This window comes from Hippopotamus amphibius, chromosome 2, assembly GCF_030028045.1.
Source record: "Hippopotamus amphibius kiboko isolate mHipAmp2 chromosome 2, mHipAmp2.hap2, whole genome shotgun sequence".
NCBI lineage: Eukaryota > Metazoa > Chordata > Mammalia > Artiodactyla > Hippopotamidae > Hippopotamus > Hippopotamus amphibius.
Genome location: NC_080187.1, coordinates 28,823,771 through 28,839,705, shown reverse-complemented (window position 1 = coordinate 28,839,705; position 15,935 = coordinate 28,823,771). Strand labels below are relative to the sequence as shown.

Genomic DNA, 15,935 nt, shown 5'->3' with positions numbered 1-15,935 from the left:
GCATGAAAACAGATTTGCAATGGATGGATAAGCTTCCAGTAAAACATATAAAGTTTTCAAGTGACAAGACTGAGTTCCTAAGTAAGACAAAGAACACCCTGACTCTGGAGGTTAAAACTCTATCACACGTGAGGGGCACTGGCTTTGAGTTCTGACTAAGAGTCTTCCGCCTCAGTTTCTTTGGACGGTTGTCACTTAGGGAATGAGGTGGTGGTGGTGGTACTAACTGCAGTCCGTGTGCACAGATTTTCTCTGGTGTGAGATCAGCCCTGTGCTTAAGGCCATGTTTGGTCACATGAAAGTGTACCACTGGGTCTGCCTTTTCCTCTTTCGTTCATCTCTGAACGAGCTAGAACATTTTCTGCTGATGGCCAGGGGCCGTTTCACCCATCCAATCCAGAGCCTTGATGGAGATTTACAAAGCAGCAGCAGACAGGCGTTCTCACCATGTCCCAGACAAAATTGGAGAGCCAGTAGATGACGGGCTTCACTCCGCTGATGAACTGCAGGTGCTTCGCTTTGCTGACCCGCTCCTGGATGAGGAACACGACGAAGCTGGCCGGGACGAAGGACATCGCAAAGATGACACAGATGGACACGAGGACGTCCACTGACGTGGTCATCCTGAAAAAGACAGACAGCGCAGCTGAGGACTCAATCAGGGACACACACACACACACAAATATCTGACGCATAGCCCAGGGGAAAAAATCTGTTCACCAAATATATTTTATTCAGGGTTAAAGATGATTACTTTCAAGTGAAAAAAAAAAAAGAAAACCAAAAAACAACAAACCTTGATAATTCTAATGCAAAACTGATTCTACCAAGGTCAAAAAGGGTCCACTGCCAAAATGAAATTATTAAAGGACGTCTAAGAGTGGCCTAATGGTATTCACTTTGTTCCACTACTCTTGACCTTCTATGAGCAACAAATTGTAAATTTTCACACATAAGGAGTAGTGTAGCTTGAAAACTAAATAAAGAAGAAATAATCGTGCGAAACTATTCAAACAACGTCTGGCTGTAAATAAGTTTGACAACAAAAGTGTGTGGCCTATCAATCTAACACATATAAAAATTCCATCAGATCCTTATTATAAGCAGCACAGCCCATTAAATGGGGTACAATATAAACTATTTCTCTGCATACATTTTATATAAGCTTGGTATAAAGATCCCAGAGACATATATTGATATTCTATACAAGTGAAACAGAAATAATAACTGTCCCATGCTCCATAGAGAGGAAAGGAACCTAACGTGTGTTGAATATCAACCTTGTGTTGAAGACTGGACTTGGCAATTTACATGAATTGCCTCACTTAACACCATACATCTAGAAAGTTTAGAAACAAGATTCAAACCCAGATCTCTGTGATTTCAAAGGTTATATACTCTGAACTAGGTTATACTGGCTTTAACTTCACACACACACACACACACACACACACACACACACACACACACTCTCCCTCTCTCCAGGAATTAAACACAAGCTGATAAAAGCATGTTTCACCAAGTTTAAAAATAGTGGTTTCAAAACAAATGAAACTGATTGTTTTATTAAACATTGTATGAAGGGTAAGTTAACATATTTTAGAATTATATTAACAATTTAACTTACTTTATATGAATTCACTAAATGTAATAATGGCTTTAATATATCAGAGTCATCTATCTTCTGCAGTTTAATCCCTGCCCTGATCATTTTCTGTCCAGAGCCTGGACCAACCCAGACAAACCATACTGAACCTGTTTCCCCAGCTGTTACTCTATAGCCGGCTTCATACTCCTTTCCCTGCTCCATGATTCCCCCAGACACGCTCTCCCTCTCCCTGCTCAGACACAGCGACACTTACAGAGCCACTTCTGAGAGCTGCTGCTTGGTGAGGTTCAGGGGGTGATTGAATGCAGTGATCCCATACTGGCTGGGGTTCTCTCCCTTCTGCAGGTTGGCCCGGAGAATGGCATTGTTGATGACGTTCAAGAAAGAGCTGATGGCGTGCCAGCCCTTGTTGTTGAACCATACCTGAAATAAAACATACCAGGTGCAAGGTACTGCTCCCAAACCCTGCTCCCAGAGGTAGATGCACACTCACAAAACATGCACGTAAACTCCAGAAATTCCAGTTATATCCGGAGACAAAACATGATCAAGAGAACACGGCAAAAAGGTAACAGCGGCCAAGGTGAGCCCGGCACTGACTGTGCAGCCAGACTATGTTTAACTCATTTGATCCTCGCCATAGCTTTGAGGTAGCCATCATTATTGTCTCCATTTTATAGATTAGGAAACTGCGGCTTAGATGGGTTAAGTAACTCGATCAAGTTCATAATGGTTCCCCTGGTGTGACTGGTGGCAAAGCAAGTTCTCTTCATCATCACGTTGTACAGCCTCCCCAGTAACGTTCCTAGACTTTTCTGTCATGAATCAACATTATCATGAGCTGAAAGTGCTTCGGGGGAACACAGGGATTACTGTTCATCAAAAGGCTGTTGGAGGGAACTCCCCGGCGGTCCAGTGGTTAGGACTCAGTGCTTTCATTGCCGTGGGCCTGGGTGTTCAATCCCTGGTTGGAGAACTAAGATCCTTCAAGCCCTGCAGAGTGGCCAAACAAACAAACAAAAAAGCTATTGGAACAAAGGGCTTTACCTTGACATTATTTTTCGTGTCCAGTCCTGTCATGAACCTTCCCAAGCTGCTGAGAAATCGATCTGCAGAACTGTCCTGTGAACAACAGAAAGCTGCCTCAGTTAGGATGGTTCACAAGGGGAGGGCAACAGGAAGTCTGGAGTGTGTGGACACTGGGACGACCTTGTGAAGGGCAACACCGCTACTGCCTCGTTCACTGAAATGAAACTTGAAGCCACTGAGTTATGACTGGCTTCTGAGAAACAAGTGACCAGAAGTCTAAAGCACTGATGTTGCCACAAGCCACAGGTCTTAAAGGAACCAGAGGGGAAACCCAGTGACTCAAAGTCCCAAGATGCAGATGTCTGGCTGTAACTGGTGGCGAGGATTCTTCACTGTGTCCCCTTGATGTCATTCTAAGACCCAAAACTACACTCAACGTGCAGATGCATCAGACATGGAATCTGTGCCTCAAGTGCAGACATACAGACTCTAGGACGATCCCTGCTGCCCGTGACCCTGGAGTCATCTGACCCCCCCTCATTCAAACTTAGAAATGGGGAACTCGAGATACAGATAAATGAAGTGAATGCTTATCAGGTACTAAAACTAGCTGCCAGCCTAAAGAAAATGATTCATTTCCTGTTAAATAGGGATTGTTTCAGAAAAGTATGTTTGATTCCCAGTTTATTTACCCATTGGCTATACTTATTGAGAGATTTAAAATCTCTGCATCTGTTTTTGATCTGTACTTTCAGATAGCAAGGTACATACTGAGTAGCTCAGTCTTGGCTGGCCCAAGATCACTAAATGCCCAGTGATGACTTTGTATTTGAAAGTCTTAAACAATAAGCTGCCAGTTGATCAGATCTACCTGCCAACTATTCCCATGTACCAGCAACTCATTTCCTGTCTGACATGTCTTGGGATGGATACTGTACCTTGGCCACGTTCAAGTGCTTCTTCATTTGCTTGATGGCATCATTCACTGCTTCACTCGGAGGAAGTGATTGGGAATTACTGGCACCCAGGGAAAACCCACCGTACCTAAAAGAACAGCTTGACATTAAAACACAGGCAGTGTGGGGCCCAATATCACTCAGCAGCAGACACCGCGTGAGTATGTAATGCTTCATTTAGATGAACTGCCCGTTCAAAGTAGGACCAAAGTTAGACTCAGAGAAAGTTTCACCTTGGCCTCCTCTAATGGATTCTGGCAATCTATTAGCTCTTATGTCTCCTGTGCAAGTGGGAGGGACCTGAGTCCGATTATATGCAGAGGGAGACATCTGAGATGTTGAGCAAAGAATACTCGTTCATCTCACAGATGCTCCTCCCACCCTGGTGGCTCTGGCCTGAACGTGGGTCTCCAGGCAAGCAGATGGGGAGTCAGGAAGAGTAGTGAAGACACTGACCAGAGAGGCCAGGGAGGGCTTATAGACAGGCTGTGGCTCTTTCCTAGCAGGAGGACCACAAAGGGTCCTGCACCCGCTCTGCTCAGTTACTCAGTAGGTCCTGGCTCTTGGGGAAAAGGCAAAGAAGGAAGGTGGGAGGCAGGCACAAAGAGCCAAGTTTTCAGGCAGCCATGTAAGGAATCTCATTTCTCATGAGTAATGATGGGCTTCAAGAGTCCCTCCTTTTCTTCCCCAGTCCCATTTGCTCCTTCAAAACCCAGAAGGATGTGGGCAGGGGTGGCGGTGGAGGGTGGGGAGGAGAGAGCCTGACTGTAGCAGAGGAGAGAATGATTCTTGCTATCCTAATGGAACTCTGGTTTTAATTCTAATAGAAATGTTATTATTTAAAAAAAAAAAACTCAGAGGGACAAATGAGTCGAAATACAATGATCACAGATGGTTTTGATGCCTCTTATTTCGTCTAAGACCTTCTTGGTTATCCCAAAGGCCTGAAAAATTGTCCTTGAGCCCCCAGAACCTCTAGGAATCTGATTTGGTAAGTTTAACTAGCGTATGTATTCCTCTCACAACATCGTGCTTCCTGCCAAGTCCCCAGAGACCCACACGGAACGTCTGATCTCCTCAAGGAGATCTGTATGCCAAATATCCCAAAGGTCTCTGAAGTGGCAGTGGGGCACTGAGCAGAAATGCTAAAGGAAAAACAATCCCTAAAACAACAACTTCCCAGGATCCAAGAAAACTGCATCAAAATCATCCTCCTGAACTTTAGGAGTCAAGGCAAATGAAAAGAAAGCACAGAGAGGTCAACTTACCTAAATTCATTCACCCAGATCTTGTTCTTTAAGCTGCAGAAGGCCAAAGACAAAGAAACCAGAAATCAGTCCAAAGAAACACTGATCCTATTCTTGATGATGCAAAAGGAATAAATATCTACTTGAGGATACAACAAAGGGACAGAAATAACTCCTACGATCAGGCTGGTGCTACCGGGTTTTGCCAGAGGAAAGAAGCCCTAATTACCATGTCTCTTCTTCTCCCCATCTTAAAACCTTATTATTTATATGAAAATCATGCCTGGTATTATAACAATTCAAAAACCTCCAAAGATGTGATCAAACTAGAAACTTTTTAGCTTCAAAATAATAGTTCAATTACGGATGACATACGCAGAGGTTATGCCTCTAGTTTTGGAAACTCACAGTAACTGTCATTCAAGCATACCTTTGTCATTAAAAGTCACTAGAACTCCTAACTTAGGGGCCCAACTAACCAAGCTGATGGGATGGAAGCTAGAACAAACATGCAGTGCCCACTTATCTGGAAGAGATACATTCCAAGACCCCCAGTGACTGTCTGAAACCACAGATAATACTGACCCCTACATATACTATGTTTTTCCCTATGTCTCCTGTTAATTTCTTTGAAGGTCAATAGGCCCACTATTATGTAAAGTACATGAGTACTGTAATACTGTGACAGTCAATGTGATAACCCAGAGGACGAGGGCAGGTAGCATGTGTGCCACAGATATGCTGGACAAAGGGACGATTCCCTTCCCAGGCCCCAGGAAGCTACGTGGCTCTTCCAAGGCTCCATTAAGTTGGGCCAGTGCTCTGTTTATAATGCCACGTATTATCATTCATTCCATCCATGAGAGACACTTCAGATGCATCATTTCATTTAATCCTCACAAGAAATAAGAGCAATGTTATTATCACATTTTATACAATGGATAACTGGTTGCTCATGATCAAACAGCTAATAAGTGGCAGAATTAGAATCTGAATCCAGATTTATTTTCGTTCTGGAAACAGGCAACCTCAGTCTTAAAGCAGAGTGTTCATAACACTTCCCATCACCTTTTCTAGTTTGAAAGAATATCCTAAATTTCCAAAAGACAACTTCAAGCCAAAATGTGATGTTCCCCCCACTACTCAATCGACTATTTTCTTAGGCCTTTAATTCCTCTGATCAGTAATGATTAAGCAGGGGCCAAGGTTAGTAAATAATGACCTTTTGGCTATGATCTGCACATATGTCTTCACCAGATAATCCGAAATGTTTCTTCCTGTCAGGTTCTGAAGGATGTCCGCCGTGTTCTGTTTTCTCTGTTATCACAGAAAAACCAAGCACATGTGTCTTTACGGACCAGAATTGGAACAGAAAACAAATCAAGGATGATAATGACACATGTCTGTCAAACGTGTACCACGGTGTGACCAGACTCTGCCCACAGGACCCAGACACTGCCATCAGCCGGCCACCAAGGTCTGGTCCATCCTGCCCTCAGCATGGCCATTCACTTACGGAAAGCCAAGGCGATCCCCAGCAAATTATTCAGAACTAAGCAACAGTCCGTGAAGTATCATTCTTTACAGTTACAAAGGTTTTTAGGGAGCAGCACCATTGACTATGCCTAGTGAATTCCTCTGTTCACTGGAGTTATACTGATGAAGAGATGAGCTGTTATTTTAAGGAAAGGTAACCAGGAAGGGCTACTCTAAGTTTTCGACACCATTTAAAATTCCTTGTCCTCACCCTCCAACCTGGATGCTGATGCAGAGAGACATCACAAGCAAATTTCCTCTTCCGGAAATTTTTCTCAGAAAAAAATGGTTCAGAATTGTTTCTCTCACTCAGAGTCTCAGAGTTGTAAGACTCACAGAAGTTTTATGGGCCAGCCTCCCTAGTTCAGCGGTGAGGAAACAGGCCCAGGGACTCAGAGCGGCCTGTCCAAGGTCACCAGCTCATCTGTGGCACAGGCAGAGATGAAGCTGGGCCTGTCACAGTCTGTCCTGTGACACCACAGTGTGCCTCCCACAGCCCGCTGATCCAGAGTGCTGTGCTCTGGCTGTATCTCGAACAAGGAAGGAATCTCAGCTGACTTCAAAATATGTCATCCATTCCTTCTCCCCAGCCCACCCTGTACCCCCATCTGCTCAGTCACACCCTGACCGTGACTCACTTGGGGAGGAGGCAGCCCCCCTGCTCCCAGGGGACACACGGGCAGCATCTTCTTGATTTTGTCACTGCTACACTGGCAGGTCGGGGAAGGGTTCTCCATCGTCCAGTTCCCGTTTTGGAAGAGGTCCGTCATGGTCTGGGGGACTGGGGCAGTGCGCCACTCCTCCTCCCCCACCAAACAGGGCATGTTTCTACAAAGGGACATCAAAGGTAGAATCACCCAAGAGGGCTTGGCCTTTCCTGTTGCCTCAGAGCACAGGACCAATCAATAACAACTGCAAACATGCATCTATCCCCTCACCACTTGGTTATTTGATCCACTCCACAGACTTGTAAGCTACAAACACATTTTACAGTGAAGGACAATGGAACACAAAGAGGGCCTAAATGCTCATGTAATGAACTCAAGTCAATCTAGTCACCAGCATTCAAATCACTCACCCATGGGTTCACTCAACAAACATTCACTGAGCACCTACTATGTGCCAGACACTGTCCTGCGTATTTGAGAATCTGGGGTAAAAAGGCAAAGTCTCTGCCTTCATGGAGTGTGTGTTCCCATGAAAGAGTTCAGTAACAAACAATTAAATCATATAATTTTAGACAGCTAAAAGTGAAACAAAATAAAGGCAGAGTGACTGGTGAGAAAGGACCATCTGAAGAGGTCATATATTTCAGCCAAAGCCCAAAGGATGAGAGAGAACAAGCTAGGCAGGGATTCAGGGGAAGAGTATTACGAGCAGAAGCAACAGAGCACAGGTGAAAAGGTCCCGAGCGTTCTACGTTTAAGGAACAACAGGAAGGCAGTGGGGCTGGAATGAGTTGGGCTACGAGGGAGAGGGACGGGAGATGAGGAGGAGAGGGAGGCAGGAGTCAGAGGACACAGGCCTGGGAAGGAGTCTGCATTTTATGCTCAATGTGCTGAAAATCTAGTGCAGAATGTCGAATTCACTTTATGTTTTAAAACAAGAAGAGAATTTGCGGGGAGTGAATAGGGGTGAGAGTTGTTGGCCGGTGAAGAGCTTAGGTTGTCTGCAAGCATCCCAGGTGACTAAAGACAGGCCTTTACGTCTGACTTGAGCTTTGAATTACTGTGAGACCACTGGCAAGTCACTTGCCCTCTCAGGGCCTATTTTCTCCACTAGCGAAACAAAAGTAAAAAATAACCTATTTCAATAAGTCACATTTCAACAAGGTATTTCTAACATCCCTTCCAGTTGCAAAACTCTACAATCTGAAGTACAGCCACAGTCTTTAGAGGATTCTTCTATCAAATGAACAGTTTTGTGAACTGCCCTCTGGTTCTCTCTTTAAAGCACCTGGATTACATGGAAAAGTCAGACTAAGACAGGGCCATCCGGAAGCTCACACTCTGAAACCTTCACAAGATGACTGGCTGAGACAAGGTTAAATGCCACGGGGACGTGTCCCAGTCAAATTTCCCTCAGGTCCACTACTTTCTGAAAAACCTAAAAGTCTCCAGAGTGGTGTCCTTACATCAGACGACCCCCAGTACATGTCAGTGGTGCTCTGCCCCCAGGCTGCGAGCCGTGATGTCGGGCCTGCACCTCTGAAATCAGACCCGGCTCCTACAGATCCCTCCTAGGCTGGCATCCATCTATGAGTCCATACTGTTGAGCTGGCGTGTGATGAATCCACCTACCTCTGTTATCACCTCATCTCACCCTTACCTCGCCTACAGAGTACGTCCAAGTGGAATCTCACCAAAAGTCTTGTGGGGGGGGAGGAGTTGGGGTGGGATGAATGGGAAGATTGGGATCACCATGTATATATTACTAAGACAAAAATATCAAATTGTACACTTTAAATATATGTAGCTTATCGTATGTCAATTATATCTCAATAAAAGTTCTAAAAAAAAGAAAAGAATCAGATGGGGAAAAAAAAGTCTTGTGAAATCTCTGTCCTTCTCCACCTTGGTGATCTTGTTCTTTAGGAACTGATACTGACTGTCAGGATTTACCACTTAGCAGGTATGAAGTACTAACAAATGTTCAGTAAGTACTCAATTAATAAGAGCTAGCAAGTACATGATAGCTATCTGTTTAGCAATCTGTTCTGAAACCTTGCACACACAGGTGGTATGCTCACTTGGTCTGTCACATGCAAGCTCACTATCTTCCCTTTAAAACCTGGAATGCAAGTTAGGCCTTCTCCAATCTTTCCACACCTTCCTACAATCTCCATAATTCCTCAGTCTGTGGTTAACAACCTACCTGAGCCTGAAAATTTGCACCCACCTCTACCGTCATCGGGATCTCTCAGAAGCTCCTCACCTCTGTTCACTGTCTACTCACAAAGATCTCTGGACATGCCTTCCCTCCATATACACTTAGAGTCATGTGGGTATTTTACTGAATTTAGGTATACACTGCCTACTTTTTTTTTTAAGGACTTTGAAGAATATGATAAAAATGTGCAACTCTGAAAGAAGAAAATGTCCATTGTTATAAAAAAAACTATGTCATCTTTTCAGGCTTTTAGAGTGAAGAAGCTGATAAAAAAAACTGCAAATTATACATAATGGGAGCCTGTCTCTGCACTTAGGTCTAGGAGCTGGGGGAAAGGGATCAGCATAAAGTACCATTTAAATGAAACATTAATTTCTAAAGCAGTAAACAAATGTCTATAGTTGTTTGCCTGGCAAGATGCTAGAAGACTCTCCTAGTCTATTACATTTGTTCCTAGATGGTCTGATTAAATCACTGTATTAGCTTTTTCAAAACAAAAAATGGTCCAAAGGGCAAATGATGGTCTTCACCATGTGGCATACAAGTGATAAAAGCGGTGTACAGACCAAGCCAGGTGACAAGCACACGAAGCCAGCCGCGGAGGGGCACTCACGGGATCGGGCTTCCTTCCATACATCGGGTTCCGAAGCCAGGCTTTCCAGTGAGAGCATTCAAGAGTTCCTGGGTGCTTGCGTCCGCAGGAGCATCATTACTGTAGGAACATGAGGAGCAGTTGGCTCAGCAATTCATTGAAACCCCGAATGGGGAGGAGGAAAGGTTTTTTTTGTTTTGTTTTGTTTTGTTTTATTATTTTTTTGGGGGTACACCAAGTTCAATCATCTGTTTTCATACACATATCCCCGTATTCCCTCCTTCCCTTGATTCCCCCCTCTTCGAGTAGGAGGAAAGGTTTTTCTTTTTAAGTTAAACACTTTATTAAGTACTTCCTGTATGCCAAGCTCTTAACACAGAAACACAGAACCCACCCACAAGGAACTCAGCCTCTGGCTGTTTATTTGGTGTCAAGGTAACATACAGCACTCCAACGTGGAGCCTGTGTACATAAGTTATACGTATGGAGGTGTGCACATGTGTGCACGTGTGTGTGCATGTCTACACCCCCACCCACATACATTTACATATATATTATAACGTGAGGTACGTGAATTCATTAAAGATCAGGATTTCAAAAGTACTTTCACAATTATCCATTAGGTATAGACAACAGGGATTTTCTAGGAAAGGGCAGGCAGATTTTATGGGCTGAACGTTTGCATGGACAAGTGGAAAACACAAACAGTGTGTTCTGGCACAGGTTATAAACATAAAACAAGCCCGTGTGTCCTACAGCCCTGGGCAATACAAGGTCAGTAACTGGGAAAGGAAAGAAGAAAGTAAACCTGCACTAAACCAGAAGGAAGCACGGGATTAGAGAAAAAGAGGCTGATTTATATGGTTACATATTTTTCTCTTTTTTTCTTTCCTTTAAAGCTTCCCTTTGACATCACTGACACACTCCCTCCACTGAAAGTTCTGCGAATACTATGGGACTGAGGAAAACTCCTGCATAATGAGACGGAGAAAGTCCTTTGCCCTTTTGTTTGAAGCGCTGGATTGTTACAGAGTAGCTGGTATTTTTGTCTAAAAAACAAACACTAGCTATTATCTATAACCTAAAAGACTAAATAATAGAAACACGAATTGCACCACGCAGAAAACAAGAACCTGGAGGTGTGATGCTCTGAGTGTATGGAAGCCATGTGTTCAAGTACAAAATAAAGACATAGCTATGAAAATCCAAATATATGATAGCTCAGTCATGGACTCTTTTACAAGGGCAAGTTATTTACAGAAAACACGTATGTTCCTGACAACAGCGTATAAAGAGGTAAGAGGACTGGCCTGTTAGTTCAGGTTTTGTTCACTGCGTTCTTTGCATCTAACGTGAGTTTGTGTGAGGGCTGTAGCCACAGCTGATAAATCCATGCCCCTGTGCTACTCTCCAGTCCCTCTTCCCTTGGCCCTCGGCACAGTAAACACCCTGGTGGGCCTGAGCTCTCCTCCCGTCTTGGGTGCAGAAGGCAAACGCATACCTGACAAATGTATACTGTTCGTTGTACATCCAGGGCTGAAGTTCCAGGCTGGGGTACTTGCCAAAGGGTGGCACGATCAAGCTGAACACCAGTGCAATGCAGACAAACACAGCTGGTAGGACGATCTATAGCCAGAGGGCAGGAGGAAAGAGACATCGCAAAAGAAGGACAAGGGTTAGAAAGAAGGCCACAGGGCAAAGCCCTGAGTCCAGCCACCCACCCAGACCAGCCAGCGCTCGGGTGTGCACAGGGCCCAGCTCCTCCAGGGCATTCTTGGCAGACTGGAAGCAGTGGAGACTGAAATCTAAACCCCTTCCCTCTGGGGCATTTCTGGGAGCTGGCAACACAAGGCCAGAGGCTGTGGCCACCTGGCAGGGGCACCGAGCTTAGGACTTCACAGAGTGAACAGTGGTCACATGTCAGGGTGACTCAGAACACTGGGTCCCTCTTCTCCCTGAAAACCTGAGAAAGATCACACTGGCCATGAGCGCAGCTCAGCTCAGAGGAAAGCCGAGAGCCCAAGCCTGGACCAGAAGCTGGAAGACCTGCGGCTTCATTCTGTCTCTACTACAAGTGTATCCATGTGAAGTCACGTCCCCTATGGCCTCAGTCTTCTCCTTTGTAATCTGCAGACAGACTAGGTGACCCATTCAGATCCCATACTCTGATAAAACCACTCTAAAGCACTGTCTCCATAGAAAGGTAACAGCAGCCATTTCTTGTCCCTGATGGCCTCGAAAAGCATAATTAACCTAAATCCTTACTAAACCACCTTAAACTTTACACCTGTACCTTCTCTGAAAACAATGACCTATACATACTTTATAAGCAAACTCTAAGCTCCTTCCATTTATTCCTGAGAAATTTATCCTTAAAAAAAAAAAAAAAAACCAAATGATACCCATGGTTCCAACGTTCTCAAGTTTCAATGAAGAAAATTAATCACTGGGTGATTAATTTCATGGGAAAATACTGTATGAGCATCATCTTATTTAACTATCATTACAACCCTAAGTAGTAATACCATTATCACCAATCAACAAACAAGGTAACTGAGGTTCAGAGACACTAAGTAACTTGCCCAAGGCCACACAGCCACTAAATAGCAGAACCAGAATTCAAACCTAAGTCTGTGTGCTCCAAAATCATACTCTTTGCATTACCCACACAGTCTGTAGGGAAGAATCTCTGTAACTTCTTTACACTTCTTGATTTTATAGAGTGGAATGAGTACATCCCTCCTAACCCAGCAGGTTAGCATGCAAACACTGCCACGCAGGCAAGAGTGTAATGAGTCTTCTCTGTTTACCATTTTTTGGTCTGACCTCTGGTCATTTTTTCTATCAGTTTGCATTTAAACATCAACTTCGAGAAAAATCAAGTTTCCATTCACATGCTGAGTGCATGTGGGCATATTATCTCTGAAGTTATGAAAGTTTAATTTGCCCAGCCAGTTTTTCTAAAATTTGTCCTTGTTATACTCTCCTCTACGATAAAACTAACACACACAGTAATTATTAATGTGAGGCCCATTCTAAGCACTTATTTTAATCTTCATAACAATTATATCATAGGTACTATTATTAACCCCATCTTACAGATAAGGGGACTGAAGCTCAGAGAAGTAACCTGTCAATAGATATATGAGTGCAAGAAACAGAACTGGGATTGAAATACAGATAATCTGGCTCCAGTATCCATCTTCTAACAACAATGCCTGCCTTCACTGCTCACCAAGGAAGCCTGAGTCCTGGGCCTGGAACAGCACTTCTCACCTGAGCAAAGAATCCCTTCCGACTCCGTCTGGCAATCAGCAGCCTCTTCCACAAAAGGGCCACAAACTGCTGCTGTGTGAGTTTCCAGCCCTTCACCTGGTAGGAGCCTTTGCCGTCCATCCCGCTGAGCAGGTCTGTTTCTTTGGATTCTGCAGAAACCCAACACTGAGGGTCACCTAATATACAGGCATTTTTGACATCCCCATGCTCCTCCCTCCAGCATCTTCAGCAACCATCTTGGAGGCTTGCATTTGAAGGTAAAAGTAGAGGAGTAAAGGACCTTCATGACAAATTCACGACCACGGAAAAGTTATGACCCCAAATGTACAACAGCAGCAGTCTCTGGGTTCTCATCTGATGGGCACAGAAAAATGAAGGCGCCTTGAGACAACTGAAGAGATGTATTCACACATAATGGTGTTACATCAAGCCATTCAGATGAATCAAGTTATTCTCCATTTCTTACAGAATATTTTATAAAATAGGCCATGTATGTAGGCTGACATACTTGAGAACACACAATGGCAATTTATCTCCCATCTATTATATTTTTGGTAAAAGGTGGACACATCCTGGTGATCTGAGTACTGACGATGTATGAAGTTACGGAGAACACGAGAGTCACACATTCATGTGGTACAGGGAAGTGGCACTGCAGAAGGAGGAATTTGTTCTGAACCTACAGGGAATGAGCCAAGGGGCTTCTTTCAAGTCTACGGGCCCAAATCTTTGAGTAGGCTAGCACCGTGATAGGTTATCCAAGACAGGATGATCAGGAGAGGAGGGGTTCCCCATCACTAGAAATGTAAAGGCAGGGATTCCAACATCAGAAGACAATCTGAACTAGACCAATGATTTCCAAACTCTGATCTACAGATGCTGCCCAGGAAACATGCAATAAAAGCACAGACATCAAGGCCTTACCTCCAGAAATTCTGACTCAAAGACCCTGGAGCTGAACCTTGGAATTTTTATTGTCAAATTTATATTGTGAAAATTTTTATAGAAATCCTCATCTTAAATGAACGATTTCTAACTGCGGTGGCTTGATTTTCTGCCTGACCCTTCTCCATCGCAGTCAAATACACAGGGACACACTCATCCAAAACAGCTAAGTCTAAGGGTGCAGTTAACTCTGAAAGCAAATTCACCTCGCTCTTTCAAGATCGTCCATCATCCATTCAGAGCACATTTATTCAACAATTAAACAACTAATGAATGTGAGAAAAGATAAGAAATGGATTCAGAGGATTGAGGAGCCATCTTTTGATGTGTATCTTGAGAGAAAGATCTCAGTGCAATGATGGAAGTGGTGAGGACAGGCTCTTTCCGGTTGGACTGTATGCACAACTCTGGAAAGAGGAAAGTGGCTTTTCTCCTTTTCTCTCTTCCCTTTGGACCCTGTAGGCATCTATCATCCTGGTTCAAGGGCCTTGAAAGGTAACAATGGAGAAGAACGTAAGAGAGAAATTCACTTCCAAGCAATGGGAATGCAGATCTTGCCCAGACAGACCTGGATCTATGTCAGAATCATTTGGATCTACAGCATCATCTTCAGTAAATGGGTGAAGACAGCTCTGTTTGTCCCCGAAGACCCGTCTGTTTCGTCTTGCAGGTAAGGTGCCATCTACAGGCAAAAGCAAGGAACCCCACGTGTTACTTTATTTGTAACAAAACAAACTCTCCAAATCTGTAACAAATCTATACACTAAAAGTAAGAAGGTCATAAACAATTTGAAGGGAAAGGCACAACCCTGGTGAGCTAAGACAGCCTACAGGTGGCCCAGCCCAGAGAGTGTGCAGCCCCCTAGAAGGTTACCTGAGGTCTCAGCATCCACCCCACTCTCTTCAGCCACTTTGAGAAATATCTGAAAAATAAGAGTGAGTGAGAGTGCTGTAAGCACCACGTTGTGCGAGTAAGTGCCATGCTTGTTACATGACTGAATGGTGTGCTAGCCCTTAAGACAAAACGTGGAAGACGCGTTTATTAATAACACTTTGTCAGAGTCACTTGGGAGAGAAGCCGTTTTTACCAGAGAACATTTCCCCAGGGGTGGAATCATTTTCAAATTAAAGCTCTGGCATGAGGACACTGCGGAAGGAGGAATTTGTTCTAAACCTACAGGGAGTGAGCCAAGGGGCTTCTTTCAAGTCTATAGCTCCAAATCTTTGAGCAGGCTAGCACCGTGATAGGTTATCCAGGACAGGATGATCAGGAGAGGAGGGGTTCCCCACAAGTAGAAATGTAATGGCAGGGATTCCAACATCAGAAGACAATCTGAACTAGACCAGTGATTCCCAAACTTTGATCTACAGATGCTGCCCAGGAAGCATGCAATAAAAGCACAGACATCAAGGCCTTTCCTCCAGAAATTCTGATTCAAAGACTCTGGAGCTGAGCCTTGGAATTTTTATTGTCAATAATATTCTCAGAAGATTCTGCTGCACAGTCAAACTTGGAGACTACCAGGCCAGACAACTTTTATATCCCTTCCAGCCCTCGAGGTCTCTCTAAAGAGAGGCACTGCTTACACAGTAATAGGGTATGAGCTTTGAAGCCCAAGACCTCTGATTCTGAATCCTCGCTCAGCATCCCTGAGTGTCAACTTTCTCATTTTGTTATGAGGATTCAATGAAGTTACGATGATTGAAAAAAGCAAACAAAACACATCAAGGTTAGCACAGGGCACAAGTAGATTTTCCATAAATATTGGCCATTTCCTCTGCATGGTCATGACACAGTCATACCAGGGAGCAATCCTAATAGTTCTTTCCTACCATCTCCCACTACAACCTTCAAG

The 15,935-nt window shown here is 44.1% G+C and overlaps 1 protein-coding gene across 3 annotated transcripts in view; it reads right to left on the bottom strand.

Annotated features, from left to right (window-relative positions):
- Positions 1 to 15,935, bottom strand: part of ABCA1 (ATP binding cassette subfamily A member 1) — a 123,802-nt gene that overhangs the window by 13,782 nt on the left and 94,085 nt on the right. For all 3 annotated transcript variants that reach the window (XM_057720426.1, XM_057720425.1, XM_057720427.1), the window contains 12 exons: positions 14,954 to 15,002; positions 14,648 to 14,761; positions 13,135 to 13,283; positions 11,360 to 11,484; positions 9,880 to 9,978; positions 7,016 to 7,205; positions 6,064 to 6,158; positions 4,863 to 4,895; positions 3,577 to 3,682; positions 2,657 to 2,731; positions 1,863 to 2,032; positions 447 to 624 (listed from right to left, as the gene is read on the bottom strand). In XM_057720426.1, the coding sequence (XP_057576409.1) occupies positions 447 to 624; positions 1,863 to 2,032; positions 2,657 to 2,731; positions 3,577 to 3,682; positions 4,863 to 4,895; positions 6,064 to 6,158; positions 7,016 to 7,205; positions 9,880 to 9,978; positions 11,360 to 11,484; positions 13,135 to 13,283; positions 14,648 to 14,761; positions 14,954 to 15,002 (1,383 nt within the window). The remainder of the gene's footprint in view (positions 1 to 446; positions 625 to 1,862; positions 2,033 to 2,656; positions 2,732 to 3,576; positions 3,683 to 4,862; positions 4,896 to 6,063; positions 6,159 to 7,015; positions 7,206 to 9,879; positions 9,979 to 11,359; positions 11,485 to 13,134; positions 13,284 to 14,647; positions 14,762 to 14,953; positions 15,003 to 15,935) is intronic.